The 27806-nt window shown below is 46.3% G+C and overlaps 2 protein-coding genes across 9 annotated transcripts in view; one reads left to right on the top strand and one right to left on the bottom strand.

Moving 5' to 3' along the window:
• Nucleotides 1-72: 72 nt before the first annotated feature.
• UBE2D4 (ubiquitin conjugating enzyme E2 D4) lies at nucleotides 73-27488 on the bottom strand. 6 transcript variants are annotated; one of them, XM_070462906.1, is made up of 9 exons: nucleotides 16768-19228; nucleotides 15988-16051; nucleotides 12198-12229; nucleotides 12028-12105; nucleotides 8805-8910; nucleotides 7025-7118; nucleotides 5516-5557; nucleotides 4617-4647; nucleotides 73-736 (listed from the first exon to the last, which is right to left on the bottom strand). In XM_070462906.1, the coding sequence occupies exons 1-8, from the start codon at nucleotides 16834-16836 to the stop codon at nucleotides 4620-4622; spliced, it is 513 nt and encodes a 170-aa protein (XP_070319007.1). In that variant the 5' UTR covers nucleotides 16837-19228; the 3' UTR covers nucleotides 73-736; nucleotides 4617-4619. The 6 variants fall into 6 exon arrangements, with proteins under 6 accessions (XP_070319007.1, XP_070319005.1, XP_020753323.2 ...); XM_070462904.1 differs by lacking the exons at nucleotides 73-736; nucleotides 4617-4647 and adding exons at nucleotides 4682-5136; nucleotides 27013-27128 and having other exon boundaries at nucleotides 16768-16879; XM_020897664.2 differs by lacking the exons at nucleotides 73-736; nucleotides 4617-4647; nucleotides 16768-19228 and adding exons at nucleotides 4682-5136; nucleotides 27366-27488.
• The window catches only part of URGCP (upregulator of cell proliferation), a 118887-nt gene continuing 118309 nt past the window's right edge, over nucleotides 27229-27806 (top strand). For 2 of the 3 annotated variants that reach the window (XM_070462901.1, XM_070462900.1), the window contains exon 1: nucleotides 27229-27806. The gene's annotated coding sequence lies outside the window, so the exon portion shown is untranslated. The other variant, XM_070462902.1, reaches the window with a different exon arrangement.

Genomic DNA, 27806 nt, shown 5'->3' with positions numbered 1-27806 from the left:
ATATCATTACCTTGAGGGTTAAGATTTCAACACAGGAATTTTGAGGGTACATAATCATTGACACCACAACAGTTGGTAGAAAACAATAGGTTTTTATTCAAAGTCTTCATCCACAGAAGTGTCAGTTAGCAAGAAAATAATTTTCTTAAAAACCACCAGGATTACATCTCTATGCTCCAGCCACACATGGCCATATTATGACAGAATGGGAGAAATGAAATCATTGGTTTTCCTGCCCTAAAAAGAAAACTTATTTATGCTGCATAGTAAGTGAAACCCAGTAAACAAATACTTCACATCTTGAAAGATTAAAAACAAAACAAAACCCCCCCAAACCTTCCTGGTTGAATCCCTGTTATGATTTAAACAGACAGTAAGCAGTCAAGGGTGGAAAGGTGGGAAGGCTGCAGTCTTGAGCTTGATCTGTGACTCAGGCCCGTGGGTAGGGAATGGCCAACGTGGTCTGCTTGTCATTTAAGGCTTGGCTATGAGGGGCTGCCACAAGTCATATGTGGTGTCTCACAGAAAGGGCAAAACCGCCTCCTTCAGGACAAGCAGTGCTCTTTCCTGCCATCCTAACCCTTTACAGAGAGGGCATACTTGCTGCTCACATAGCTCTTGCTGTGAGGGTCAAGCCTTGCTGAAGCCTCGACCTCAAAGACCTGGAGACATGTGTGCATCAGTCAAGCTCCCTGTTGTAGACAGATGAGCCCACAGCAAGGAGTCGGCAGAAATTCTAGAAGGTTCAAAGGGAACAGAAGGTACAGGTGATGGGGATTTTGCAGTTTAACTACAACTCTGCCAACATTTTAAACCCAAAGATGTTGACAGCTTATTGTTAGTTCCTCCTGTTTCAGGATGGTGTCCTGAGCTTGCTTCGGGTCACATGGCATGTGGGATCACAGTTCCCCGACTAGGGATTGAACCTGTGACCCTTACAGTGGAAGCACAGATTGCTAACCACTGGACCACCAGATTATTCCTACTGCTGGATATTTGACACAGAAGGAAGAAACAGCCAAGTTCCCTCAGAAGCGTAATTAGCCTTTCACCCCTTGCCTCTGCCACCCCCAACTTTACCGCCCATGCCTCCATCTGCATCCTTGTTTCTGGAGCTGGCAGATCATTTTGTCCATTAAGCATGCCTGACCTTCTAGTGCCCTGGCCAGGTCATTACTGCTCCTGGGAACAAGCTTTGACATGAGGCTGGGCCCAGGCCTAATGTCCTTCCATTCCTTTCTTCATGTGGATCGAGGGATAGATGCAGCTCTGTGCCTTGTCCTGGACTCTAAGAAGTCCCCAGCCCAGTGACGCTGCTTGTTTACCTGGGAGTCTAGGGTGCAAAATGGTTTTACACACCAGCTTGTATGAACTATGCCATCCACTTAATATGAAAATTGCCATTCATCCTGCACTCCTCTGCCTTTAATGATTCTCCAGAAAGGTGAGCCCTGTGACACCCAGAAGGTAACAGGGCCCCAATTCCGGAAGAGCCATGTGCAGGAGTGTTGCCAGGTGCTGGGTGAGTCCCCAGAATGTGCTGTGCTTGTTGGGGAACACAGCCCTCTGCCTGTAGGACCCTCCTCCCTGTCCATCCATCATGCCCTACCCTAGTTTTAGCTCCTTCCTGAGGCCTGTGTAGTTCCCTTCTTGGCATAATTCTCTTCCTTCCCCCTCCCCTTCACACCTTGTACTTGGCAAGTGCTCAGTCATTGCCTTGATAAAGCTACCTAAAGTCATTAGAAAGTAATGACAGCCAGCAGTGATGGACATTCCCCATGACTAGCCCCTTGAGCTACTGTGCTTGTGGTGGGGTGGGCAGCACAGGTGAGAGGCAGGCTCTGAGAGGGCAATTCTGTCATTACCCCCTAAAGTGGAGCCCAGCCAAGCCCGTGCACCCAGAGGTAAGCTCTGTTGCAGGGAGCTGGAACAGCTCAAGTGGGCCTATCTGAAGGTAAGGATTTGGCGCCTGGGAGAAGTGGGGTAGAGATGGGGTAAGATGGGGACGTGACACTTTTTAGGAAAGTCAAGAAACCACTATTTGGTTTGAGAGCGGGTTTGCAGATTTTCTGTAGCTTTTTAGTTTTAATAAAACCCCTCTGCCAACAGAAGAGAAGCCCCAGTGGTGATCATGATGAGACCAGCAGACTGGCTGGGAAGACCACCAGGCCTGAGGGAGCCAGTGTGCCTGCCTGCATGGCATCAGGCTGCTGTTGTGAGGGTGCTGGTGAGATAGGTTGGGGCCTGGGTCCCTTTACTGGAGTGCTCACACCTGAACAAACATCTTGCGCAAAAGAACACAAAGAAACTATACGGGACTAAAAATAACTTGATGCATGCACAGTTGGGGTCAATTCTGACTAGTGCAAAAAGACCAAAACCTAACTGTCACTTCTGAGGTACGGGGAGCAAAAGCAGGGTTCTGCACATGATCCTTGCACACAGCACCACCACGTGAGCTGGCAGACCACCCAAGCCACCCTTCCAGCCTGACCCACTGGTCCGCCCCACCCTCACCTCATTTAAGGGACCAGCTCGCCCTGCCACCTGCAGGGGTCAAGCAAGGGCACTGGTTCACTTGTTCTTACTTCCCACTGCTGCAGCGTGAGTTCCAGTAAAGCCTTGCCTAAATTCCTTGTCTGATCTCTTATCAATTTCTATTGATTAAAGAGTCCAAGGACTCAGGTTGCTAACACTGGTAAGCCATCCTGTTTCTCAGACCAGCTTTCATGGCTAGATCTAATTCTCATTCAACCCCACCCAGTGCTGCCAGGGAGGAAGCATGTGTCACAGAGAGAAGGGCTGGAGGAACGGAGGCACAGAAGAGGGGGCAGGTGAGGGCAAGAGGGACAAGTGGCCCGTGCTGCTCCCGAGGCTTTCTCTGCCTCCACCAGAACAGGCCTTCGGGCCAGGAGCTCTGTTGACCCGTCTCACAAGCACCTCTTTATCACTTTAGGAGACTTTGTCCTGAATTTGAGACAGAAACCTGCCTGTCCTTGAGCCTCTGCAGTCAGGTGCTGTGGGATCCCATGGTGCTGACACACGGTCCAGCTGTGAGTTGCCAGGCCCATTGGACATGGGTGTTCTGGTGTTTTAATCCCTTGTTGGGAGATTTTGACCCTTTGTCATATCCTTGGAACTCTTGGGTCTTCCTGTAGTCTGCCAAAGGATCAAGATCACAGCTCCATCCAGCAAACTGAGACACTTTTGGCCACAGTTAAGTCATTTGTTCATGTTGGATTAATTGCTTAAGATCATGCAATTCCCTGGTATCTCTGGTCCATGGAAAAAACAAAGTATCACTGCACAGTTAGCTTTTTAGATGTGCTGTTAAGTTACTGACCTGAGACTCACCTTGGAAACATGATATCTATACCTGTGTGATACCTGGGAGCTGCCTGAACACAGTGCATTTTAAAATAAGGGTTTCAACTTAACATGCCTGTCCTTCAGGCTGATCTGAGCCCTGGAAGACTTGAAAAGCAAGTTTCCCAGGGGTAGAGAGTCCAAGGAATTTGCCAGGGACAGGAACATCACTGTGGTGGCCTGTCCATCACTTGGCCTGGCACAAGTACAGGCCTGTCCAAGTACAGAGTGCAAATCAAGCAAAGGGTGAATGGTAATTCATAATCAGGATCCCAAAGGATAATTTTCCTTTTTCTACTGCATTATCTCCAACAGAGATAGCAGGCTTGGGAAAATTTTAACTAGACAGAGAAAATTCATGAGCTTCTGGGGAGTCATAAGCTATTATGTTTGAAAGGCTGAAAATGGCACCCTCCAACTCAACACCAACTTGGGCCTGGATATTCCTTCTCTGAACCTCTGACTTGTCTCTGAAATTTGAATCTGTCCCACCTTCCTAGGCTTTGTTACATTTGGTTCAAGGAGTATTATGACCACTGTCTGAAATGGCAGAGTTGTGTGACGGCAGTGTTTCCAGGGGACATCTGAAGTTTATCATTTTGTTTAAGTAAAGACCAAAGGGGTAGCAAAGAGAGAAAAAATTAACAGGGCAATCCTCACCATGGTACAAAGCAGGGAATGGGGCCCATGGAACACAGAAAGCAGCCTTGTAACTGAGGATCCCAAATGGGGACCCCCGTAAAGTAAATGCAGACCCGGCTCAGACTGCTGCCTACTTTGCTAAGGAAGTGGTGGTGACTAATCCCAGCACTCCTGCTGGAAAGCAAGAACAGTGAAGCTGTGCTACAACATAAGAGTTTCCGGAGCAGGTCAGGCTCACATGGTCACCTAGCGCTGATCCCCAGGTGCAAGGTCTGTAGGCCTCCTTCCAAACGCCACAGACCTGGCCATCTGGTTGGAGAATTTTAGTGTTTGTCCACTTCCTGGTCCTACTCACCCAAACAGTATTCTCATATGGCTGTTCTGGGAGTGGACTAGCTTTGAAAACCACTTAGAAAAGACTAGGCCAAATTGGACTTTAGAGATGTGAAGTCCCTCAATTTTCCTCCTCTCTTTGGAGGTTCAATTAGAATAATCCCTTTACTACCCTTCTCACTAACCTAATCTCAAACCTCTGAACTCTAAAGGCAGCTCTTGAAATGTATTACATCAGAAACTTAAGAGAGGAGGCCAGTTACCCGATGGGCTACCTGTTAAAAGTTTCCGTATCTTCTGTTCTGCCTGGAAAAAAAAGAGACTTAAATGTCAGTTATCATTCAGGGTTATGAGTGCATTACATTTTTATTTACATTTCACAGCCTCCCTCTCTCCCTGTGTTCTGTTCAGGGAATGGCTCACATTCTGACTTCATGTAGGCTCTGACTGGGAGGAGGTAGGGATGGTGAAATCTCATCAGATAGAAAAGCATAACCCAAATCTTTTCAGGTTTCATAATTTTGTTCTTGCTTCTAAAACGACAGTCATCTCTCATGGCGTGTTATGTGCTTTATATCCTGACTTTCTATTTACAGCTTCTTGGTGTGGGGCGGAGTGCCAGCACGTGGCACTGCTGAGGAAGACTGGTGGGAGCTGTGGGGCAAGGCCTCCACTTCCCAGTGACACTGTTTCCAGCTCCCAGAACTCCTGGGATGAGCTGAGGGTCCTCAGCATGTGGCTTGTGGCAGACACGACGTGAGGAAAGCCTGCCCGCTCCTTCCCGGGCACCGAGTTCTAAAAGGCAAAGAGCACATGGTAAGGGGCCAGACTGAGGCCCCCGTGTGGCGCCATGGTAAGCGATGCCGCCTGAGTGAGGCCAGGCAGGGGAGGCACTCAGGTCCCCCCAGGAGGTGAGCAGTGAGTTGGGGTGGAGGGACCGATTCCAGCGTAGCCAGGAAGGCTGTGGATCACAACAGTGACTACTGATCTGGCATCAGAGACGTGACGTTGTCAAAACCACGATGGCTGAGAGCGGTACCAACATGCTGTGGTTGGAGAAAGTGGGTAATCAGCATTTGTTTGCAGAAGAGATGACGCTCTGTGAGTGGCTCAGCCAACAGCTCGGCTCAGCTTCCTTGGACAATGTCTCCTGTAAAACCTCTGAGGCACTTACATAGCATATTTCTGTGTCCACTCTCTTGCTAGTCTGTTGTACCTGGAAGAAAAAAGCAGAGGAAGTGACACCCTCATTCATAATGGTCACTTCCTTTCAATGTGCAGAAGAGAAAATAACTGATATAGGGGAAATGCTGTTGCTTCTCATCAAATACCTAAGACGGATGAATGAATGAAATAGACCGCCTGGACCAGGAACATGCCATTCACGGCCATAAATCCCGAGCTTGGTGAGTCCTAGTAGTTTTTCACAACTATCTGCTGTGGAAGATTTAAGAGCGTAATAGAGCTTCTCCCTCCCTCTCTCCTGTCTTTCAACATGGATGCATTCAGATCAGGAAGAGATACATAGAGGTCAGCTTGGGAAGTCCCCAGTATCCAGCACATGCGCTCCATGAATCTGGCCACCAGAGTGTGAGTCAGCACCACCGCTGGCAGCCACAGAGCAGGTCTGGTGCCCGTTGAGAATATGTGCATTTATCCACATTACTGTAATGCAACCTGGTGCCATGACATTGTAAGAGAGCTATGTAATCAGAGGGGACAATGAAGAAAATCACTTCTGGTATATCTAAAATATATCATAATAAGTGTTGAAATAAATACAAATTAAGATCTCGTCAATTAAAAATCACTTTGTCATACAGGAAAACTGAAATGAGGGAAATAATGAGCTCTGTAAAGGTTTCAAGAAATATATGCTGGGAAAACCACATTCCATTATAATCTCTTTAGACAGAAGAGAAGTAATGAACTAGAAGACCCACTGGAGAGTTCTTTTAAAAGCCAGCAACGCCACCCTCTGCACCCTGCTCCTGCCACCACTGCTGACGCCTGGGGCCCTGCCATGTCCAGCCCTTTCTCACAGTGCTGTCAACGCTCAGAGGTTTTCACACAATGTGCCTGCCTCAGCAGCCACAGACATCTGCTCAGGCTACAGGGCACATGGTTGTGTCTGGCCACATGAGTCAGAATGCTGTAGTCATGAGTCTGGTAATCAGTACTTAAACGCAGAGTCAGCGGTGAGGGTCTGTCAGTAAACCAGGAGCACACCGCCTACTTCTCAGCCTCAACTAGCAAACGGAGCACAGCAGTGTTTCCCACCTCAGTCAGCCTCGGCCTCACCCTGGGCATATCTGAGCAGATGCCCCATTTTCCTGTGATGAAATCCTTGTATTTTAATCCAGAATTTTCTTGCTGTCAGATTCTTCTGAGTCCATTCTTGGCTAATCACTGACATTATTGGCCTCAAGGGCAGGTTTGGCAATAATATTTTAGGATTCAGTAGCAGCAGCTGATGTGCTATCCAGGAGGGCTTTTATCTCTTTTTCCCTCCTCAGAGTCAAAGGATATGTTAGTGAGAGAGGCAGGAGTCTCAGCCCAGCTCAGAATGGGCAGGATGCTGTCCATGGGAAAACCTCATTGGCCTGGAAGCACCAGCTCAGGGTATTGCTGGGAGCTGCCCGGAGCAGCTGGGGCCCAAAGGCAATCCAAAGAGGACACGTACTTCTCTCTATCAGCCTTGTAGGTATGGGCTATCTCTGGCACCAGAGGGTCCTCAGGGTTGGGGTCGCAGAGCAGAGAACAGATGGATAAGAGAACTGGAAAGAAAAGAAACAATGAGTCAACTGCAGTCACAAGGCTCCCAGGTCACCCCAGGTCCAGTGAGCCCCTCAACTTGAACTCTCTGTTGACAGAGCAATTATTTTCTCTTTAACATCCCATCAAAATTATTCCGATGTCCCAAGAGTCATGAATGTATTTACTTTGTCCATCTATGAGCTGAACAGCAGTTTTACCCTGTGGTGTCCCAGTTACATCTGCCCGAGGGCACTTCTGGCCTTCCTTTCCTGATCTCAAAAGTTCTTTGGCTCCGTGCCAATGTACCTTTGTTGTTTCGTCCCAGGGGCCCTGTTCACTCTTAAAGAAACCAGAACTCAGAAGATTCTGGTGACCTGTCCAAGGTTACAGACTTGAACACCCACCAAATGGGTAAAAACAAGATTCGGAACCAGGTCTGTGTGACTGCCAAGCAAACGTGCACTGCCCTGCACTCTCAGTTCTGCTCTGCACCTGTGAGGACACTCCCACCGGGGCTGTGGCTGGAGGCTGGGGAAGAGGTGCTGCCGGGGTTGTCGGGGTCCAGGCTAAATGCACTGTCAACCCTAGATTTGCTCTGGAACCCTCTGTACAAACAAGTATCATCCTTGCCTCAGTGAATCCATCCAAGTCCTGACCACAGTTAAACTATGGTAAACACTGTGATTGAGGGATGCTTTGTCTTTTTAAAGCTATTCAACTCTCCTGCTGTTCTGAGCTCAGAGGACGTGTCATGAGAGGGCTAGTTCCTTCCTTCCTTCCACATTCAAGTGCCTACTCCTGGCCATTCTGATTTCCTCTCCCTTCTTTCTTAGAGAGTGCCCTGACCCCCACACCCAAAGGCATGCTAGGCAGTGGGGTGAGGATTCGGTTCAGAGAGGAGCAGGCCCCCAGTGTGGAGCTGTCTCCTGGAGGCCTGAGTACTGGAGTCAGTTCTGCCTCCACGGCATCTGCACCACCACACGGGAGTGGGCAGCTTTCCCTCTAGATTTACCACGCAGAGTCTCAAAGAGCCTGCTCGGGTCAGCTGTCCTGGTGCCTTGTGGCGCCCCCTCTGCCGCCTAAAGCTCTGCCACCTGCATTGCCTCACACTCCACTGTGTTTGTTGGGCTCTGGTACCCTGATTCTCTCAGGTTGCTGTTTTTTACCACCTCACTCAGTCCACTGACAGGTAACTCACACCCTCTCTGTTCAAGTCTCAGGGTTCATACAACCATGTTCAGTCTATCTTAGTTGGGAAGGAATATCTGCATTCCTTAAGCCCAGTTTAGACTGGTTTCTTCACCCTCACGCAGAGCACAGGCCCTGCGTCTTCTTCACTCGGGGCTGGTTCACAATCCATGTTGCGTAAATGAATAAAGGAGAGAATGGAGGAGGCAATGTAATATTTGCCTTTCTTACTTTTAGATCAAAAGTATAAATAGGATCAATATTTTCTTTTGCACCCATGCAACAGTCTGGCTGGAGCACCCTGCAGCAACAGATCCAGGTGGACACGGTGGGGGTGGGGAAAGCACCACTCCGGACTCCTCCCGTCTGGGCTGTGACCACGGGCTAGGACCAAGGCTGCTTCCCCGGAGCCTGAATTTGCTCTCAGGAGTTCGAGGGCAGAAACACTGCTGTGACAGAGATGGGCATGAGACAGGCACTCACAGCATCAGAACCTGGTGTACACATCTACCTTTTACCTTTTGACACAGTCAGTGCTGGAGACCACTGGGACCGCAGGATGTCAAGGCAGATGCTGCCGTTGCTGTTGATGTTGGGATGATAAATTTTGGTTGTGAAAACAACCTGCAGAGATGAGAGACCTCACATCAGACAGACCACAGGGACATTCTAGATCGTATCTGTCTGGAAAATGAACCAAGTAAGGTGGAAACGACCACTACTGGGACATACCTGGCCCTGCACAATCTTGGGTGAGCTGGGCATTATTTCAAACCAGAATGGGATATAGGAGGGTGCACCTGGAGGAGAAGCCCCCTAACCCATTCCCTGCTGGGCTCTTGAACTAGATGTGGGGACTGACACCATCTACCCCAGAGTAGTGTGTTCTGAGGACTAACAAGAAAAGCAATGGCCAGGACTCAGAAGTCTTCTTGAATAATGGAGTTCTTAAGCCAGATGATGAATACATGGGTATCCATTATATGATTATCTACAATACTTTACATGCCTGAAATAGTTTAAAATAAAACAGGATTTTTTTGTTGGTTTCATTTTAAAACAACTCAGAATATGAGGAGAGGAAGGCTGTGTATGTGAGGCTCAGCATCTGTTACCAAACGACTTTTTCCAAGAGGGGCTTCCCTGGTGGCTCAAATGGTAAAGAATCTGCCTGGAATGCAGGAGACTTCCTGACCGTCCCTGGGTTGGGAAGATCCACTATACCCACTGCAGTATCCTTGCCTGGAGAATCCCATGGACAGAGGAGTCTGGCAGGCTACAGTCCATGGACTGTACACAGTTGGACATGCGACTAACACTTTCACTTTTCACTTTTTTCCAGGAAGCATCAAACTTCCAAAGTGTCTCAGGCACTAAATATTTGCCTTATTCTTTATTATCTCCTGTAGAGAAGATCATGCAACCTTGCCAGATTCCCCCCACAGACCCAGAAAATTCTTGCCAAAACAGCAATCTTATTTTATCTTGTTCTCCTATGGAAAGGAGATTTTTAAAAAGACAGAAACACTTTCTTCTACTGTAGAAGACACAACATTTTGGCACACAACTCTTCTTGTTACAGTAAACCCAACTCACAGGGCTGACTTCAGTCTCTAATAATAGGCGCTGTTTTTGCTTTGTCCTTGGGCAATCAGGAATCCTGAAAATGCCCAACAGACATACAGGATTATATCCCATCTGTTTATTTTAAAAAAGATCAGCAGCAAGTTATACACTAATGAAGGGAATAAGATGCTACTTTACAAGACACTGCAGCAAGTCTCAACAGGGAAAGGGGAGAGTGGGGGTAGATTCAAGACCATGAAACGTGCCTTTTCAACCAAACCCCTGAAATAACAGTTATACTTGAGAGGTATTTTACTATCTGTCCCCCTGTGCCCAGCACAACCCAGTCTTCTTCGCTAAAAGCTGGCAAAGTCTCCAGAATCTTAACCACATTTAACTCTGATTTAAAATACAGAGGCACCAATCGCCTCTGGTGGCAATGACCAGGGAGAGTTGTGGGCTGGGGAGCCCAGAGGGGCTTCTTCTCATGGCTTAGATAGAATGTGCACACAGGGGTGAAGGGTATGACTTTAACTGAGCCATCAAGGTCAACCTCAGGGCAGTAAAACACACCACAAACTCTGAGACAGGGGACCCTGGCACAGATTCAAGACTTCCGCGTAAGTCTTGCTAAAATGCAAAACCTTAGGTCAATCCTGAGAAAACAGCACACAAACCCCAAATCGGGGGGAGGGTAGTCTCTGACAGTGATCAATACTTCTCAAGAGCATCAGGGTCATGAAAGACCAGAGGAAATGGAGGCTCGGTTACAGACTGTGGAGATGGAGGAGACAAGACAATAAATACAGTGCAGGGTCCTAGAACACGAGGAAAACGGGTAAAAAAGTAAGGCCATCAGTTTAGCTCTGAGCATGTGGCCAACACTGACTTCCTAGATTTGATACTTGGACTTCAGTAAAGTAAGATGTTGACTTCAGGGAAAGCTAGACAAGGCATATATGGAAAGTCTGTACTATTTTTGCAACATTTTTCTAGGTCTAAAGTTAATTTAAAATAACAAGTTACCAAAAAATAGGCTGACACATCTGGGCTCAAGTCCCACCCTCCACTATAAGCCACAACATTTTCAGGAAATGGAGGGCCCATTCAAAGCCTCGGCTTCCTCACTCACAACCAGAACTGACAATTTTATTTTAAAAATAAGAATTAAAATATATATTGGTATATGAAGAAAAACCCTGGAGGAATGTACACAAGGCTATTAGCTGTGATCTCTGGGGATAAGTTTATACATAGACTGATTTCCATCTGTATATTAGTTAGTTCTCCATATGCTCTAATTTTAAAATAACCCACTTTGATCAATTTTTCCATCAGAAAGATAAAAATATATTAAAAATGATATGAATAACATACAAGCACTGCTGTGTGACCACATCTGCCCGTGCTGCTGGCTCCACCTTGGAACATGCCACCTGCTCTGCCTTAACCAGCAGTCTCTGCCCTACCCAGCCTCTCACCACAGCAGAGCAACTGACTGCACGCCATGGGTCCCCTCGGGCTCATCCCACCCCCAAACCAAGGCTTGCCCTCCAGTTCCCTGTGACGCTTCCCATGGGTGAGCCCACCACCACCTGCCTTCACAGTCCCATCCCACTTTCCTGCTCTGTGCGTCTCCTCAGCAGGGCCTAGCTCTCACACTAAACCTCTCCCACACAGGACTGTGAATCTCATGAAGGCAGGGCTCCTCCAGGTGCAGGGAAGAGGTGACTTGCCAGGGTCCGAGGCCAGCTTCTCTCCACCTGTGGACACTCAGGGCTATCTTGTGCAGTTCAGGGTGCTGAGCAGCATTCCCGGCCTCCACTGGATACTAGAAGCAGTCCTCTCCCCACCTCCCATCTCAGGCTTTATTACTACAAAACCTCAGTGTCCCTGGGGCAGGGGCTGAGAAGTCCTGTCTGAGACTGAGAGGGACTGCAGAGAAGGGAGCTGGAGCCTGAGACACATCCTAAGTCAGCCACCCCACAAGGAACCCCCCTGAAAACATGGCTTCAGTAGGAAGCCCTCACCACACCAGCCCTTGCTCACATGAGGGGTGAGTCCTGAAAGTCCAGAGTTTAATTCCGGGCAAGCTGTATTCCTGGTGGTGGATAAGGGCCCCTGGGAAAAGCCCCAGGCGCAGCTTTCTGTACCGGTCCCTGTCCCCGTCCTCACCTTTGGGGGCTTGAAAGGATAATCGGTAGGGAAGTGGATGGTCAGGAAGAAAACGCCTCCTTGGTAAGGACTGTCATTCTGGAGGATGAGACACCGAAAGCAGATTAGTACATGTGCAAGAGGCCCGCCAGGCAAAGCAAGGGCTGCGTTGCTCAGCAGCTGCGACCTACCGGGCCCATGATGGTGGCTTGCCAGTGGAACACTGCAAGACAAAAGAGAGACAGGAACGTGAGCCTCTCCAGCAAACACGTCTCTCCACCAAAGAGGAGCCGCTCTGTTCAGAGGGCGCTGTTCACGTAGGCCTGCCCTCGCTTCTGACACCAACCACCAGTGGAGGGGTTTCTGTAATTTAACTGGACTCCAGACTCACCGAAGATTGTTGTGCTCACAGCTCTGCTTTATGACAGTGAAAGGCTGAGGTCAATGTCAGCTGAGGGAAGAGCTCATGGGGAAAGTTCCAGGCAGAGCACAAACATAGACCTTCCACTGTCCTCTTCCCTGGAGCCCCGGCACCGACGTGTGACAACACATGGAATACTGCCCACAGGGACGCTCACCCCTGGCTCGGCGTACAGTTTCTCCTGGAACTCCATCGAGTTAGCGGGATGGATTAATGGACTATTCACATGCTGATCTATGTCTCCAGTTCCTCTGGCAATGATCCAAAACCTCCACCTTAAACCTGTGGGCTGGTCTGTCTAGTGTGGCCTGCCCCACCCAACTCACATTGCTGGTTTGGGTCAAGGCCTTCAGCTAAAACAGACAGTCCTATCAGGCAGGGTAGTTTAGACATCGCCTTCCTGAGGCTAGGGACAAAGGCCAGATGTTCTAAGGACAAAATTAAATTCTTCACTATACAGGTGCCAGTAAACTACAATTCAATCTTCTCTCTGCACAGAATTAAGCCTTACATAGGTTTTAGCCACTTTCCACATCACTTTTATAAATCTCTCTTCTCCTCAGTTCTTCACTATTTACTCTGAAGCCTTCTCCAAAGGGTCTCTTTCAAGAATCAGTCGATGCCTGGGGCCCTGGGGCTTCAATATGGCTACTTCCTGCCTGTGTCCTCTCACACCTCCAAGAGCAGCCCTCGTGTTCTTCCCTCCCAGGTTCTCACCAACCTGGTGGTCGGCCAGGTCCCTCCTTAGAGTGTCAGAGCTTTCTCCAGCTGCACAGCACGCCTGCGGCCCTCTCTGGAGTCACACTACTTTTACTGCTGTACATACCCCTAGAAAAGCTCCTGTGCACTCAGCAAGACTGGCCTAGAGCAGGCAGATGACTCAGTCCCAAAGCTCCCAGGACACTGTACTCATCTTTGCAGAAAGTGCCTATATACCCACCTTGGGGGGCTGCTGAGAGCATCTGAGGGATCTGTTATTCTCTACGGAATTCTGTCTCATGGGTCCATCACGGATGTGAAATCAGCCCCAATTTTCAGACCTGGTCCTGTACTGGGTTTCCTGCCATCTATTCAAATATCTCACAGGCTCTGCCCTTGCCAGCAGACAGGAAGTTTCCAAAGCATGAGGAGGGGAAGGAATTGAAGGGACAAGAGAAGAGGTTTCCAAGCCCCTACAGGTATCCAAAGATAGTCACAGATGCCCTTGCCCTTTTTCAAATGTTTCAAGAAATGCTACTGATGGGAACCCTTTTATCTACAACGAGGCTGCCTAAGCTAATAAAGTGTCACTTCTTTTTCTTTTGACTGCTTTTATTCCAACTCATGCTAATCATTAGCTGGTAGGTATACATTTTCCTAATCATAGTAGAGAATGGAATTCCTTATTAAATAAATGTTTTTTGACAATTAATATACAGAGAAGGGGAGGAGTAGATAATATGAGTGGCTCCTTCTGGCAAACAGGTGACCCTTTGGTCCCATTCACTTTAACCCCTGAGGTCTGCTGGGGGGCTGAGCAGAACCCAAAGGCACAGTCAGAACAGAAGGCTCCAAAAGAGACAGGAAGAGAAAGGAAACTGCAGAGGGATGCAGGAAAAGGGCTGTTAACTCACAAGGCAGGCATGAAATGGCCCCAAAAGGTTAGCTAGTTTCCAAGACTGTGCAAACCTCGGCAGAACTCAGGGACTGACTATGGAGGGGTGGCTAGACTCTCAGATAGAGACGGCTGCTTCCCAGCACAGGGCTGCAGGGAAGGCGGAGGCTGTGTGGTGCAGAACACCAAGGGGTGCCTTTAGAAAGCGGAGGCTGAATCATTACCAGTCCAATCTTATCAGTAACCCCAGTACACATTGTTTTAAGCAACAGGTAAGAGGGGGAAAATATGCTGCTGAGACCTGTGACGCTTGGAAGGACAACACAGATCAAGTACCAAACCAGAGAAGCCACACTTGTTCACTAACTCTGCATGTACAATGGGAATCATTTCTGTTCTGCTCTAAAGAATTCTTTAAACTCTCACATAAAGCTTTTGGAATCCTCCATTTTCAGTAGCTGTCTGTCCACTTTCACTTCCTCTAAGCACCAGCCCATAGAACATGCAGGAACACACACATCTGACTTCTTCCTCACATATGACTACTTCCCTCTTTTTTTTTTTTTTTCCCATCTCTGTGAAATTTTTCTTTCTTGCATTTTAACACAATAAAAGTTTTAAAAAATGTAGCGTATGGCTTCCCTGCTGGCTCAGACAGTAAAGAATCTGCCTGCAATACGACAGACCCAGGTTTGACCCCTGGGTCGGAAAGACCCCCCTGGAGAAGAGAATGGCTACCCACTCCAGTATTCTTGTCTAGAGAATTCCAAGGGTTTGCAAAGAGTTGGACACAAAAATGTAGCATAAAATATGTCATTTAAGCCATTTTTAAGTGTCAAGTCAGTGGCATTAAGCACGTTCATGATGCAGTGCAACTACCAACATCCATTTCTGAAACTTTTCCATCACTCCAAACAGAAATTCTGTACCATGGAATATTTTCCCATTTCTGCCTCCTCTCAGCTTCTATAGACCTCTCTACTCTACCCTCTGTCTCTATTATCTGCCTTGTCTAGCTAGATAGTTCATATAAATGGAATCATATAATATCTGTCCTTTCATTTCTGGCTTATTTTATATGGCATATTTTCAAGATTCACCCATGTTATTGCATGTGTCAGAACTTTATCCATTTTTATTGCTAAATAATATGCTATTGTATATATATATATGTATACACACACATATATATACCACTTTGCTTAATCATTTATTTCTTAATGGGCATGTGGGTACCTCTGGGGGATTATAAACAGTGGTGCAATGAACACTGATATATGAGTTCTGTTTTTAATTCTTTGGTGTCCTTAAAGGGCACCACCCCTCTTTTTACACAGTCTCTCCCTCACGCACATACTTTTCCTTCATATGCAGCTATTAGAGCCTCACAGTAAAGGATGAGCATCCCAGAGCCCAAGATGCTCAGAAAGTAGAGGTGAAGTGGGATAGCGGAGTAGATTTGGGCTATCCAAGTGTTGCGCAGCATGGCCTATGGCCAGTCGGCTACAGAGGGTGGCAGAGGGCTGCCCACTGCAGCTCCTTCAGTCTCCCCCTGGGAGCAGAAGTGGGAGAAAAGAACTGTCCCTTCCCTTCGCAGAGGCAAGGAGCTAGCCCCATTCCCCACCCTTCACCAACCCTCCAGTGCCACCCCAAGTGCAACAGCAACAGGTCCTCCATGATTAGCTTCATGACCATTTTTTCCAGCAATGCCCCAAGTTTTATTTGGCTTTCCAGATGGCTTTCCTGTGCCCCAGTGGAGGGAGATGGTGACTTCCAGCAACATCTTGACCAGCCGGGCTATGAAGTCAATGCATCTTATGAAAAAGCTACTCACAAGTAAAGGGAGAAAGCAACAGTAACAATGATACGTTTTCTTAAAACAAAAAACAAAAGAACTGAGGGGCAGCTAAATTTGGGGGTCCTAATTGCAAGGCTCATGGGATCTGGAGCCCTGAAGGGTACTTACAATCATCTCCCACAGGTCCTGCAGAGCACTGGGCAGGGGGGTCCCTCTGCAAGTCAGTTAATTCCTGGAACACAAGATAGTAGGCTCAGAGCCGGGTGTGAACTGGGGATACTGCTCCACACCCCACGCATTTTGGCCAGAAGCGCATTCTCCTAGTGGGAGGCGGCTTCCAGACTTCAGGAGGGGGTGAGCCTGGCTAATGAAAACAAGTCATCTGTAATACCCTTGAAAACAAGGGTCTGCTCATGGCTGTGAAGATACGTGTGAAAATGTATTACCATTTCCAATTAATAGGCTAGAAAATTTAGAGGTAAAGAGGTTAAGTTACTTACCCAAGGTCACAGAGCTGAAAGGGGGCAGGGCCCCAACACCACTCGAGTGGAGAAGGGCAGGGGCTAGGCTTTAGCTCTGAGCTCCTCAATGCAAGCACTTAGCCCAGAGGAAGTGCCCGACTAGGGACAGGGCTCCTGTATTTCAATCTCTCTGCCCCACTACTGCCCTACCCACCACTGGTTGTATGGGAGCCCTAAGGCTCCAAGTGGGAGATGAAGGACCTGTGAGCCAGTGAGTACACAGCTATACTGTATACCAGAGGGGGAAAACAGGAATTACATCGTAACTAGATTCCCTAAATGGGATACAACTTGTGGACACAATCCCCAAAAGTTATCCTAGCCCAGCATGAGCCTCAAGGTCTAAGATTTGGGGCAGTGACTTAAAAACTAGTTTACATGTACTAGGATGTTTCCTAATACTCCTCACTCTCCCTAGGTTGCAGACCTGGGTAAACTTCTTGCGGTCTCCAGACGGGTTCCAAAGAGAAGCAATGAGGCACAAGTAACGGTCCATCAGGTTGCAGGGAAACTTCTCAGAGGATGGCAAATCCCAGGGTCTAGGGCATTATGTATGAGGTTTAAACCTGGCTGATCACATTCTTCCTTACCTGAACAATGCTTGAAACTGAGCTCATCCACAAAGAACCTCGTGACCCCACCTTGTAATCTCTGGGCATGCTGATCATTCTAATAATGCCTGCCTCTCTGGCCATTCTGTAGTTATCCTACCTACACACAAATACAATTGGCCACAGTGGGAATATTTATATTACAGAAGCCAGCAAATTACCACAAGTCAGGGCCAAGTTTTATCCCAGAGGGTTGGTTTTTAAACACCTACTAGTATACCACTGGTCAGTTCTTAGCTGCCGCTGCTGCTAAGTCGCTTCAGTCATGTCCGACTCTGTGCGACCCCACAGACGGCAGCCCACCAGACTCCCCCGTCCCTGGGATTCTCCAGGCAAGAACACTGGAGTGGGTTGCCATTTCCTTCTCCAATGCATGAAAATGAAAAGTGAAAGTGAAGTCGCTCAGTCATGTCTGACTCTTAGCGACCCCATGGACTGCAGCCCACCAGGCTCTTCCATCCATGGGATTTTCCAGGCAAGAGTACTGGAGTGGGGTGCCATTGCCTTCTCCGTCTTAGCTAGGATCTAATGTATCTAAATAGGTTACTCTTGATAAGCACTAAGTACCCAGCGTTACTAGTTGTCACAACAGAAATGAGCTTGGGGAACAACTAACGTCAGGTGAAGGGACCAGAGGACATGCTCAAAAATATAGCATGCCTGCAGGAAGCTCCACAGAACAGCTCCTAGCCTGTTTACCTCTGCTTTGGGCTTCCACACCTCTACAACCACTCTGTAGGAGACTGTTTATACTCTGCAATGCTGTATGAATGAATGAGCTCTGTGATGAGGCTAAAGGAAATCCTGGAGAGATCACATGAGCAACTGGGGGCAGGAAAGCTAGCAGAACTGGCCAATTCCCCCCAACTCACCAGGTTTCTCCATACCTCCAGGCATCTACATGGGCTGTTCCCTGTCCATAGAAGGCAAATACCTTGTAAAGGGCGTGGTGAATGGCTACTAAGAGTTGATGATTTCTGAAGGCCCAGAAGTGGGTCTCAACTGACAGAGACTCCAACTAGCACCAAGGAGTTTCCAATGCTAACTGGCATTTCAAGGAAGAACAGTGTGATTTGAAAGAAACTAGTCTACCAATATATTGCATTCTTGTGCTTTCCCAATAGAGGCCAGAAGACCCAGGTCTGAGTTCCAGCTGTCACTGGGAAAACAACTTTGACCTCTTTGGGCCTCTGTATAAATTATCTGTTGAGTTGTAATTACATTTGCCTACCAACTGGCCAGCACTAATATTTGGCTATAATTTTGTAATATTTATAACATACACAAATGTAGCTAGTAAAAAAATCAAGGATGACAGTGTATAAAGGATTCAATTATTAGCATTACAATAAGAAAAATGAGGAATGTACAGAGATACCTAGTACTGGAAGAGTACAGAAGAAACTAATAAGACTAACCACACCCTGGGAGAGGACCTGGGTGGCTGGGGGCAGGAGTGGATGGGAGAGTTTTCCCTGTAGACTCTCTTGCATTTTTTTAATTCTGAACCATGGGAATTTACTACCTAAACAACAAATGCACAAATACTTCATAAATTGTAAAGGACTAAGCAGGTTAACATTGTATAATACTTCTTGTTACAAGGAACACTGATGATAAGTGAGTCTTGAAAAGGAAAAAGGTCAGAGTGGATTACCAGAGGAAAATAGTGACGCAAACATAGTACACACACATTTCTTTTACTGTGCTGTACTCATTTAATGCCAGACACAGTCTTTCAGACAACTAAGAAGAAAACACACTGGCACTTAAACTCAGAACAAATGCATTCTTTTCTTTCCATCTTTAATTGGATAGTCTTTTAGTCTTGCATTGTAAGAATTTTTACATATTCTGGATATATATCCCTTTTCAGATATTAATATTTGAGAAATACTTTCCTCCATTCTGTGGGTTGTATTCTTGCTATCTCTTAAGTTTTTTTTAAGTATAGTTGATTTACAGTGCTGTGTTAGTTTCAGGTGTACGGCAAAGTGATTCAGTTATATAATTTTTTTTTTTCTTTTTCAGATTCCTTTCCATTATAGGTTATTGCAAGATACTGAATATAGTTCCCTGTGTTATACAGTAGGTTCCTGTGTATTTTATACTCTGTATCTGTTAAACCCAAACTCCTAACTTATCACCCCCTCTTCCCCTTTGGTAACCATAAGTTTGCTTTCTATATCTGATTTCTACTTTGTAAATCAGATCATTTTTGTATAATTAAAAAAAAAAACTCCACATACAAGTGATATCCTATGAGATTCCTTACACTTAAAACTTTTAATTTTAATTTGAAACTAAGCTTTAAGTCAAAGCTATGGTTTTTCCAGTAGTCATGTGTGGATGTGAGAGCTGAGCACAGAAGAATTGATGCTTTTGAACTGTGGTGCTGGAGAAGACTCTTGAGAGTCCCTTGAAATGCAAGGAGATCAAACCAGTCAATCCTAAAGGAAATCAACCCTGAACATTCATTGGAAGGACTGATGCTGAAGCTCCAATACTTTGGCTACCTGATGAGAAGAGCTGACTCACTGGAAAAGACCCTGATGCTGGGAAAGACTGAGAGCAGGAGAAAAAGGCAACAGAGGATGAGAGATGGTTGAATAGCATCACTGACTCAGTGCACGAGTTTGAGCAACTCCAGGAGATGGTGAAGGACAGGGAAGCCTGGCATGCTACACTTCACGGAGTTGCAAAGAGGCAGACATAACTGTGACTAAACAATAAGAACAAAAAGCTTATTACTTGGGAATATGTTTTATCTTTAAATCGTTCATGCATACCAAAAGAGGAGTGGAAGACAAGTGAAATAAATAAATGGGCTCTCCTCGTTTAGAGTCTATACTAACCCTGGGTCATGGGTATCTTCACAGTCATCCCCTGTGCCTGCCAGGCAATGGTGATGTGGCAATTCTTAAACAGTCCTACATGAATGCTTCTGGAGTTTTCTTCCAGAAAGGTCCACAATACACAACCTTTTGCACAAACCTCAGCAAATACAGGTGAGCCAGCCTCACTGACTAGAGGGTACATGGTATCTTCCTTTCTGTGGTCTATGAAGCATTTGGTTAGCGTGGCATGGAAATAAAGAACTGCAGTCCCTTTTCCAGCAACATTTATTCCATTAATATAAAATTTACTCCCCACTGTTCCGTTTCTGTGCCTGTATTCACAAAAGCTTTATTCTTCAGCATTAAATCAAAATATCTTTTTGGAGACATTTTTAAAGCAATTAAACTCAACACATCGACAATGCACTTAACCTCAATATACACTGCTGTGACACGGCTTTCACACAGTGACAATCAAGTTACTGCCAGTGATTTTAAGCAGCATCCCAATTTCAGAGATGTGAAAATGTAAAAAAGTGTTCATCTCAGAGTAGATGAAAATATGGTATTATCTATAATTTCCTGACTTTGCAAGTTATCTCTAAAGAACAATTAACATTTATAGTCAGACCATTATATCTACCACTGTGGACAAGAATCCCTTAGAAGAAACAGAGCAGCCCTCATAGTCAACAAGAATCCAAAATGCAGTACCTGGGTGCAATCTCAAAAATGACAGAATGATCTCTGTTTGTTTCCAAGGCAAACCACTCCAAATCTATGCCCCAATCACTAATGCTGAAGAAGATGAAGTTGAACAGTTCTATAAAGACTTACAAGACTTTCTAGAGCTAACAGCTAAAAAAAAAAAAAAAAGATGTCCTTTCCATCATAGAGGACTGGAATGCAAAAGCAAGAAGTCAAGAGTAACAGGCAAGTTTGGCCTTGGAGTACAAAATGAAACAGGGCAAAGGCTAACAGAGTTTTGCCAAGAGAACACACTGGTCATAGCAAACACCCTCTTCCAACAACACAAGAGACAACTCTACACATGGACATCACCAGATGGTCAATACCAAAATCAGACTGATTATATTCTTTGCAGCTGAAGATGGAGAAGCTCTATATAGTCAGCAAAAACAAGACTGGGAGCTGACTGTGGCTCAGATCATGAACTCCTTATTGCAAAATTCAGACTTAAATTGAAGAAAGTAGGAAAAACCAGTAGACCATTCAAGTCTGACCTAAATCAAATCCCTTATGATTATACAGTGGAAGCGACAGATGCAAGGGATTGGATCTAATGGAGTGCCTGAAGCTATGGGCGGAGGTTTGTGACATTGTACAGGAGGCAGTGGTCAAAATCATCCCCAAGAAAAATGCAAAAAGGCAAAATGGTTGTCTGAGGAGGCCTTATTTACAAATAGCTGAGAAAAGAAGAGTGAAAGGAAAAAGGAAAGATATATCCATCTAAATGCCGAGTTCCAAAGAATAGAAAGGAGAGAGAAGAAAGCCTTTCTCAGTGATCAGTGCAAAGAAATAGAGGAAAATAGAATGGGAAAGACTAGAGGTCTCTTCAAGAAAATTGAGATATCAGGGGAACATTTCATGCAAAGATGGGCACAATAAAGGACAGAAATGGTATGGACCTAACAGAAGCAGAAGAGATGCCAGAAATACATAGAGAACTATACACAAAAGATGTTAGAGCCAGATAACCACAATGGTGTGATCACTCACCAAGAGCCAGACATCCTGGAATGTGAAGTCAAGTGGACCTTAGGAAGCATCACTATGAATAAGCTAGTGGAGGTGATGTAATTCCAGCTGAGCTATTTCAAATCCTAAAAGACGATGCTGTGAAAGTGCTACACTCAATATGCCAGCAAATTTGGAAAACTCAGCAGTGGCCACAGGACTGGAAAAGGTCCGTTTTCATTCCAATCCCTAAGAAAGGCAATGCCAAAGAATGCTCAAACTACTACACAACTGCACTCATGTCAAATGCCAGCAAATTAATGCTCAAAGTTCTCCAAGCCAGGCTTCAACAGTACATGAACCAAGAACTTCTAGATGTTAAGCTACATCTTAAAAAGGCAGAGGAACCAGAGATCAAATTGCCAACATCCGTTCAATCATTGAAAAAGCAAAAGAGTTCCAGCAAAACATCTATTTCTGCTTTTTGACTATGCCAAAGCCTTTGACTGTATAGATCACAACAAACTGGAAAATTCTTAAAAAGATGGGAATACCAGATCACCTTACCTGCCTCCTGAGAAATCTGTATGCAGGTTAAGAAGCAACCATTAGAACCAAACATGGAACAACAGACTGGTTCCAAATTGGGAAAGGAGGACATCAAGCTGCATATTGTCACCCTGCTTATTTAACTTACATGAAGAGTACATCATGCAAAATACTGGGCTGGATAAAGCATAAGCTGGAATCAAGATTGCCAGGAGGAAAAAAAAATTGCTGGGAGAAATATCAATAACCTCAGATATGCAGATAACACCACCTTTATGGCAGAAAGTGAAGAAGACTAAAGAGTTTCTTGATTAAGGGGAAAGAGGAGAGTGAAAAAGTTGGCTTAAAGCTCAACATTCAAAAAACAAAGATCATGGCATCCGGTCCCATAACTTCATGGCAAATAGATGGGGAAACAATGGAAACAGTGACAGACTTTATTTTCTTGGGCTCCAAAATCACTGCAGATGGTGACTGCAACCATGAATTAAAAGACTCTTGCTCCTTGGAAGAAAAGCTATGACAAACCTAGACAGCATATTAAAAAGCAGACATTACTTTGCCAACAAAGGTCCATATAGTCAAAGCTATGGTTTTTCCAGTAGTCATGTATGGATGTGAGAGTTGAACCATAAAGAAGGCTGAGCACTGAAGAATTGATGCTTTTGAACTGTGGTGTTGGAGAAGACTCTTGAGAGTCCCTTGGACAGCAAAGAGATCAAACCAGTCAATCCTAAAGGAAATCAGTCCTGAATATTCATTGGAAGGACTGATGCTGAAGCTGAAGCTCCAATACTTTGGCCACCTAATGTGAAAAACTGACTCCTCAGGAAAGACCCTGATGCTGGGAAAGATTGGAGGCAGGAGGAAAAGGGGACCACAGAGGATGAGATGGCTGGATGGCATCACCAACTTGATGGACATGAGTTTGAGCAAGCTCCAGGAGTTAGTGATGGACAGGGAAGCCTGGCATGCTGCAGTCCACGGGGTGGCAAAGAGTTGGACATGACCGAGCAACTGAACAGAACTGAGGAGAAAGGTCCTCAACAAGATTGGACCTCGGGGATGACTTGGATACCACTGATATATAAGGTAATTGAGGTTACAAGGCAAAGAACTTTCCTTGGTAGGAACCAACAAAGGAAGTAACCAGAGCTGGCTTCACCAATACGTGACTCAGACTCTCTCAGGGACTCTTGCTGTGAAGGGCCCTACCCTTGGCTTAATGCTCTGCAGTCACTGTCCTGAAATTTTCAGTAATTTTGAACAAGATACCCTGCATTTTCACGTGTGCAAGGACCCTGCAAATTCTGTTTCAAAACCTGGAGGAAATAACACAACTTAAAATTGTGTGTCAGCTCCACAGAGGAAGCCCTGACTGCTAGTAACAGAGACCCAGCCACTCTCTCTCAGAATTGGAGGTCCACAGGACTTCGGAAGTGATTTTGGAGCTCCTGCTCTATTTTTGTAAAATTCTCTGGACTGAGCAGCTCTGGGTCCCACAGCCCACTGGACATACCCTGGGAGGCAGAGAGGCATTGGCTTTCAGAAATCTCAGAAAGCACAACAAATCATTTTTTCCTTGCCCTTGTTGTGAATCATTTCACATGCTTATTGAACCAGCGGTTGGTAAGGGGAGCGATTGGTAAGTGGAGCTGAGGATGAGTCTGCCTTTCCTAAGGACTGGATCTGAACAAGAGCTCTTCTGGACAGAGGAAGGGGAGTGGCTGCCAGCAGCATGCGGCCTGATTAGGAACTGGCCTTGCACTAGCTCCTTAGCTCTCAACCCACAGCCCTTGCCAACCAACTTCATACCTTTAACAAAGTTTTTTTCCAGAGTTGAGTATTTGTACGTGAAGTTTCGCTTTATTGTTAAAAGTATTTCCTTCAATTAAACAAGAATTCACATTTTTAAAATCTGAGTATGTGTGACATTTCTAAACGCCTCCAAAAGGGACAGGGATAGAATTACATTTCTGTTTATATTAATACTTACTTTTTGCTTTTTAAAGCAATATATATCCTTTAGAAAAAGTCTGAAAAATACTCCCAAATCCAGTTTTATAAAAAGTCATCTGTAGCCCCATGATATAATTCTGGTTAACATTTTGATATTTCATTCCACCCTCCTCTCTGTGAATGTGTGTTCCTGTATATTATAGTCACATGGTACATCAAATTTTATATTCTGCCTTTTTCCCCTCTTTTTTCCTTATTGTAGTTTCATGACTTTTACTCCTGTTACCCTGTAGTCTCTTCAGAAACTGTACTTTTTAATGACTGCATAATTGATTTAACTTTTCATAAAATCTTTCAGTTCAGTCGCTCAGTTGTGTCTGATTCTTTACCACCCCATGGACTGCAGCATGCCAGGCTCCCTGGTCGTTCACCAACTCCTGGAGCTTGCTCAAACTCATGTCCATCAAGTCAGTGATGCCATCCAGCCATCTCATCCTCTGTGGTCCCCTTTTCCTCCTGCCTTCAATCTTTCCCAGCATCAGGGTCTTTTCTGAGGAGTCAGTTTTTCACATTAGGTGGCCAAAGTATTGGAGCTTCAGCGTCAGCATCAGTCCTTCCAGTGAATATTCAGGACTGATCTCTTTTGGGATGGACTGGTTGGATCTCCTTGCAGTCCAAGGGACTCTCAAGAGTCTTCTCCAACACCACAGTTCAAAAGCATCAATTCTTCAGTGCTCAGCCTTCGTTTATGGTTCAACTCTCACATCCATACATGACTACTGGAAAAACCATAGCTTTGACTAGATGGACCTTTGTTGGCAAAGTAATGTCTCTGCTTTTTAATATGCTGTCTAGGTTTGTCATAGCTTTTCTTCCAAGGAGTAAGTGTCTTTTAATTTCATGGCTGCAGTCATCATCTGCAGTGATTTTGGAGCCCAAGAAAATAAAGTCTGTCACTGTTTCCATTGTTTCCCCATCTATTTGCCATGAAGTGATGGGACCGGATGCCATGATCTTTGTTTTCTGAAAGTTGAGTTTTAAGCCAACTTTTTCACTCTCCTCTTTCACTTTCATCAAAAGGCTCTTTAGTTTCTCTTCACTTTCTCCTAGTTCTCCTTTTTACAAATCTTATCAGTCTACATGTTCAGACATATAAGTTCAAACCTACACCCTTATCTCCCTCACCCTACTCCCTGCCCTCAAAATGTTTGATTTCCAAGACAGGCAATAACACTGCCATCCAATCAGTTATCCAGGTTGTGCATCCCCCTCCCTCACTTTCACCACATACTCATTTTCAAGTTCTGTCAATTCTACCCTTTGCACGTCATCCAAGCACAGTTCCCGCCTCGGCACCTGCTCCATGGTCAGTCACTTGGATGCAGCTTCGCTGGACATTCTTGGCACCCTCAGTCCCTCTCTGGCTCACTCCAGGCTACAGAAGCGCCTCTTCCTGCGACACAGATCTGAGCGTATCATTCACCTGTCTCAAAGTCCTAGGATAACAGATGACCTCTTTCAGAGAATAATTTGCTAAACACATTACTTTTAGGAGAGCTGTTTATTAAAAATGAGCCTCACCCTTAGCATACCCTTGACGCTTTTGAATCGTGGTGCTAGAGAAGACTCTTGAGAGTCCTTTGGACTGCAAGGAGATCACACCAAACAAGTCAGTTCTATAGGAAATCAACCCTGAATATTCATTGATAGTACTGATGCTGAAGCTGAAGCTCCAATACTTTAGCCACTTGATGTGAAGAGCCAACTCACTGGAAAAGACCCCGATGTTGGGAAAGATTGAGGGCAGGAGAAGAAGAGGGCAGCAGAGATGGTTAGACAGCATCACTGACTCAATGGACATGAATTTGAGCAAACTCTGGGAGATAGTGGAGGACAGAGGAGCCTGGTGTGCTGCAGTCCGTGGGATGCAAAGTCAGACAGTACTTAGTGACTGAACAACAACATCATACTCTTAAGAGACCCTGCAATCCCACCTCAGACAATCAAACCTAAGCTCACCATGTTGCTTTTAGTCACTAAGTCACACCCGACTCTCAGGACCCTATGACTATATCCCGCCAGGCTTCTCTGTTCATGGGATTTTCCAGGCAAGAATACTGGAGTGGGTTGCCATTTCCTTCTCCAGGGGATCTTCCTAACCCAGGGATCAAACCACATGTCTCCTGCATTGGCAGGAGGATTCTTTACCACTGATCGACCAAACTCACCATACAATGAGGCTTATCACAGTATTATTTACTTCCTATAAAATTTAGAGTATCAGTGGCCATTAATTCATACTGAGCGCTTGATATATTCCACACATGTACTAAACATGTATCATCTAAGTCTAAAAAAAAAAACCTATAAAAACATGTGGACACGCAGGTTGGGAATGATTAAGTTCCTTGCCTTCTGACATTCATTTCCATATGTTTATTCACTACACGTAACGAGTAAATAAATTACTGGTCATATACCTTTGGAACTCTGATGTTAAAAACAACAGTTATGAATACTATTTAACATGAAAAATGCCTACGTTTAATGCTATGTGAAAAAGCAGGATGTAAAGTATAATTTTTTTTAATAGGGAAAAGATTGATAGTAGATATACTATGATATAAACAAATAATAATATAGCATAACTGAAAATACTTTTTCTTCCTCCTATTATGCAGTCTCCAAATTCTATTTAATATATTAAATGCCCACAATGACTCCCAATTACCTACAGGATAAAAAAGTTATCCTAGCACTGCCCCTAATACCCCCACCCTAGTCCTGCCCACCCACTCCCTTCCCCTGTTCCAGCGGCACTTAAAGCCCAGTCATGCTCTCCCCAACCCAAGCCCAGCCACAGCATCTCTCCAAGACCGCGAACGCCCTTGTTCCTTTCCTGCGCTTGCAGAGTTCGTACTCATCCCTTAGAATCCAGCTCCAGCCTCGACTCCTCTAACCAGCCCTCCAGACACCCCCACAGGGGCATGCCCTCCTTCCTCTGAGGCCAGGCGCTACCTCTGCCCCCAAGGCGCCCAGAACACAGCGTCCAAGGAGCAGGGAGCCCGCCCCTTGCCACAGATGCAGCTATGGGAGGCGGGGGAGGCGTGTGGAACGCTAACCCTCCGTGGCCCCGCCCGGGGCCCCGCCCCGTCCCGCGCGACGCTAACCCCACGTGACGCCGCCCCGCCCCCGCGCGCTGCGCGGTACCCTTTTAAGGCCGCGCGGGCGGCGGTTCCGCCTCCCTCCCTGGCAGGTGTTACCGTTCTCTGCTCGGTCTCAGCCGCCGTTCATTTGGCGGCCGTGGCGCCTCCGCCTGGGAGTCGACGTTTCGGCCTCGCAAGGAGCCCTCAGGCGGAAGGACTTCTTACCTTCTGGATCCTCTTCAGCGCCATCTTACCCCCGCTGCTGGGGACGGGGGCGCCTGGCCCGGGGCTGCCAGAGGCGGCCGCTGCCGGCTCGGCCGCCGCGCAGCGCTGCAAGCTGGGAACGGCTGCTTGTGCGCGTGCGCGCCGCGGGGCACTGTGGGTAGGTGTTCCGCTTGTGGCCTGTACCGGCGCGGGCGAGCAGAGCGGGCCTGGCCTGCAGGAGCTGCCGTGTCGGTTGTTGCCTTTCCTCTGCTTTATGTCGCCCCGCCACCCTATCTCCGGGTCGGCGAGGGCCTGAGGAGGCCTGCGGAGAGGGGCGCTGGTTGGTTTAACACAGGACGTGCCCGGGTCGTGCCCTTTTAGCTTCCGCCTGTGTTCCATCCCAGGCTGTCATATATTCCTGTACATAGTGGTTCTTGGTTGTTCTGCTTTTAACTTATGTCT

This window comes from Odocoileus virginianus, unplaced genomic scaffold, assembly GCF_023699985.2.
Source record: "Odocoileus virginianus isolate 20LAN1187 ecotype Illinois unplaced genomic scaffold, Ovbor_1.2 Unplaced_Scaffold_17, whole genome shotgun sequence".
NCBI lineage: Eukaryota > Metazoa > Chordata > Mammalia > Artiodactyla > Cervidae > Odocoileus > Odocoileus virginianus.
Note: the sequence above shows the minus strand (reverse complement) of the source record. Positions and strands in the feature narration are given on the sequence as shown.

Excerpts from the sequence above, each read along its gene's own strand:
- UBE2D4 (XM_070462904.1), bottom strand. The coding sequence starts at position 16,836 with ATGGACCGTTACTTGTGCCTCATTGCTTCTCTTTGGAACCCGTCTGGA. Across the intron at positions 16,052-16,767 it reads ACCGCAAGAAGTTTACCCAG|GAATTAACTGACTTGCAGAG; the intron begins GTCTGCAACCTA and ends CTTGTGTTCCAG. Across the intron at positions 8,911-12,027 it reads ATCCTTTCAAGCCCCCAAAG|GTTGTTTTCACAACCAAAAT; the intron begins GTGAGGACGGGG and ends TCATCTCTGCAG.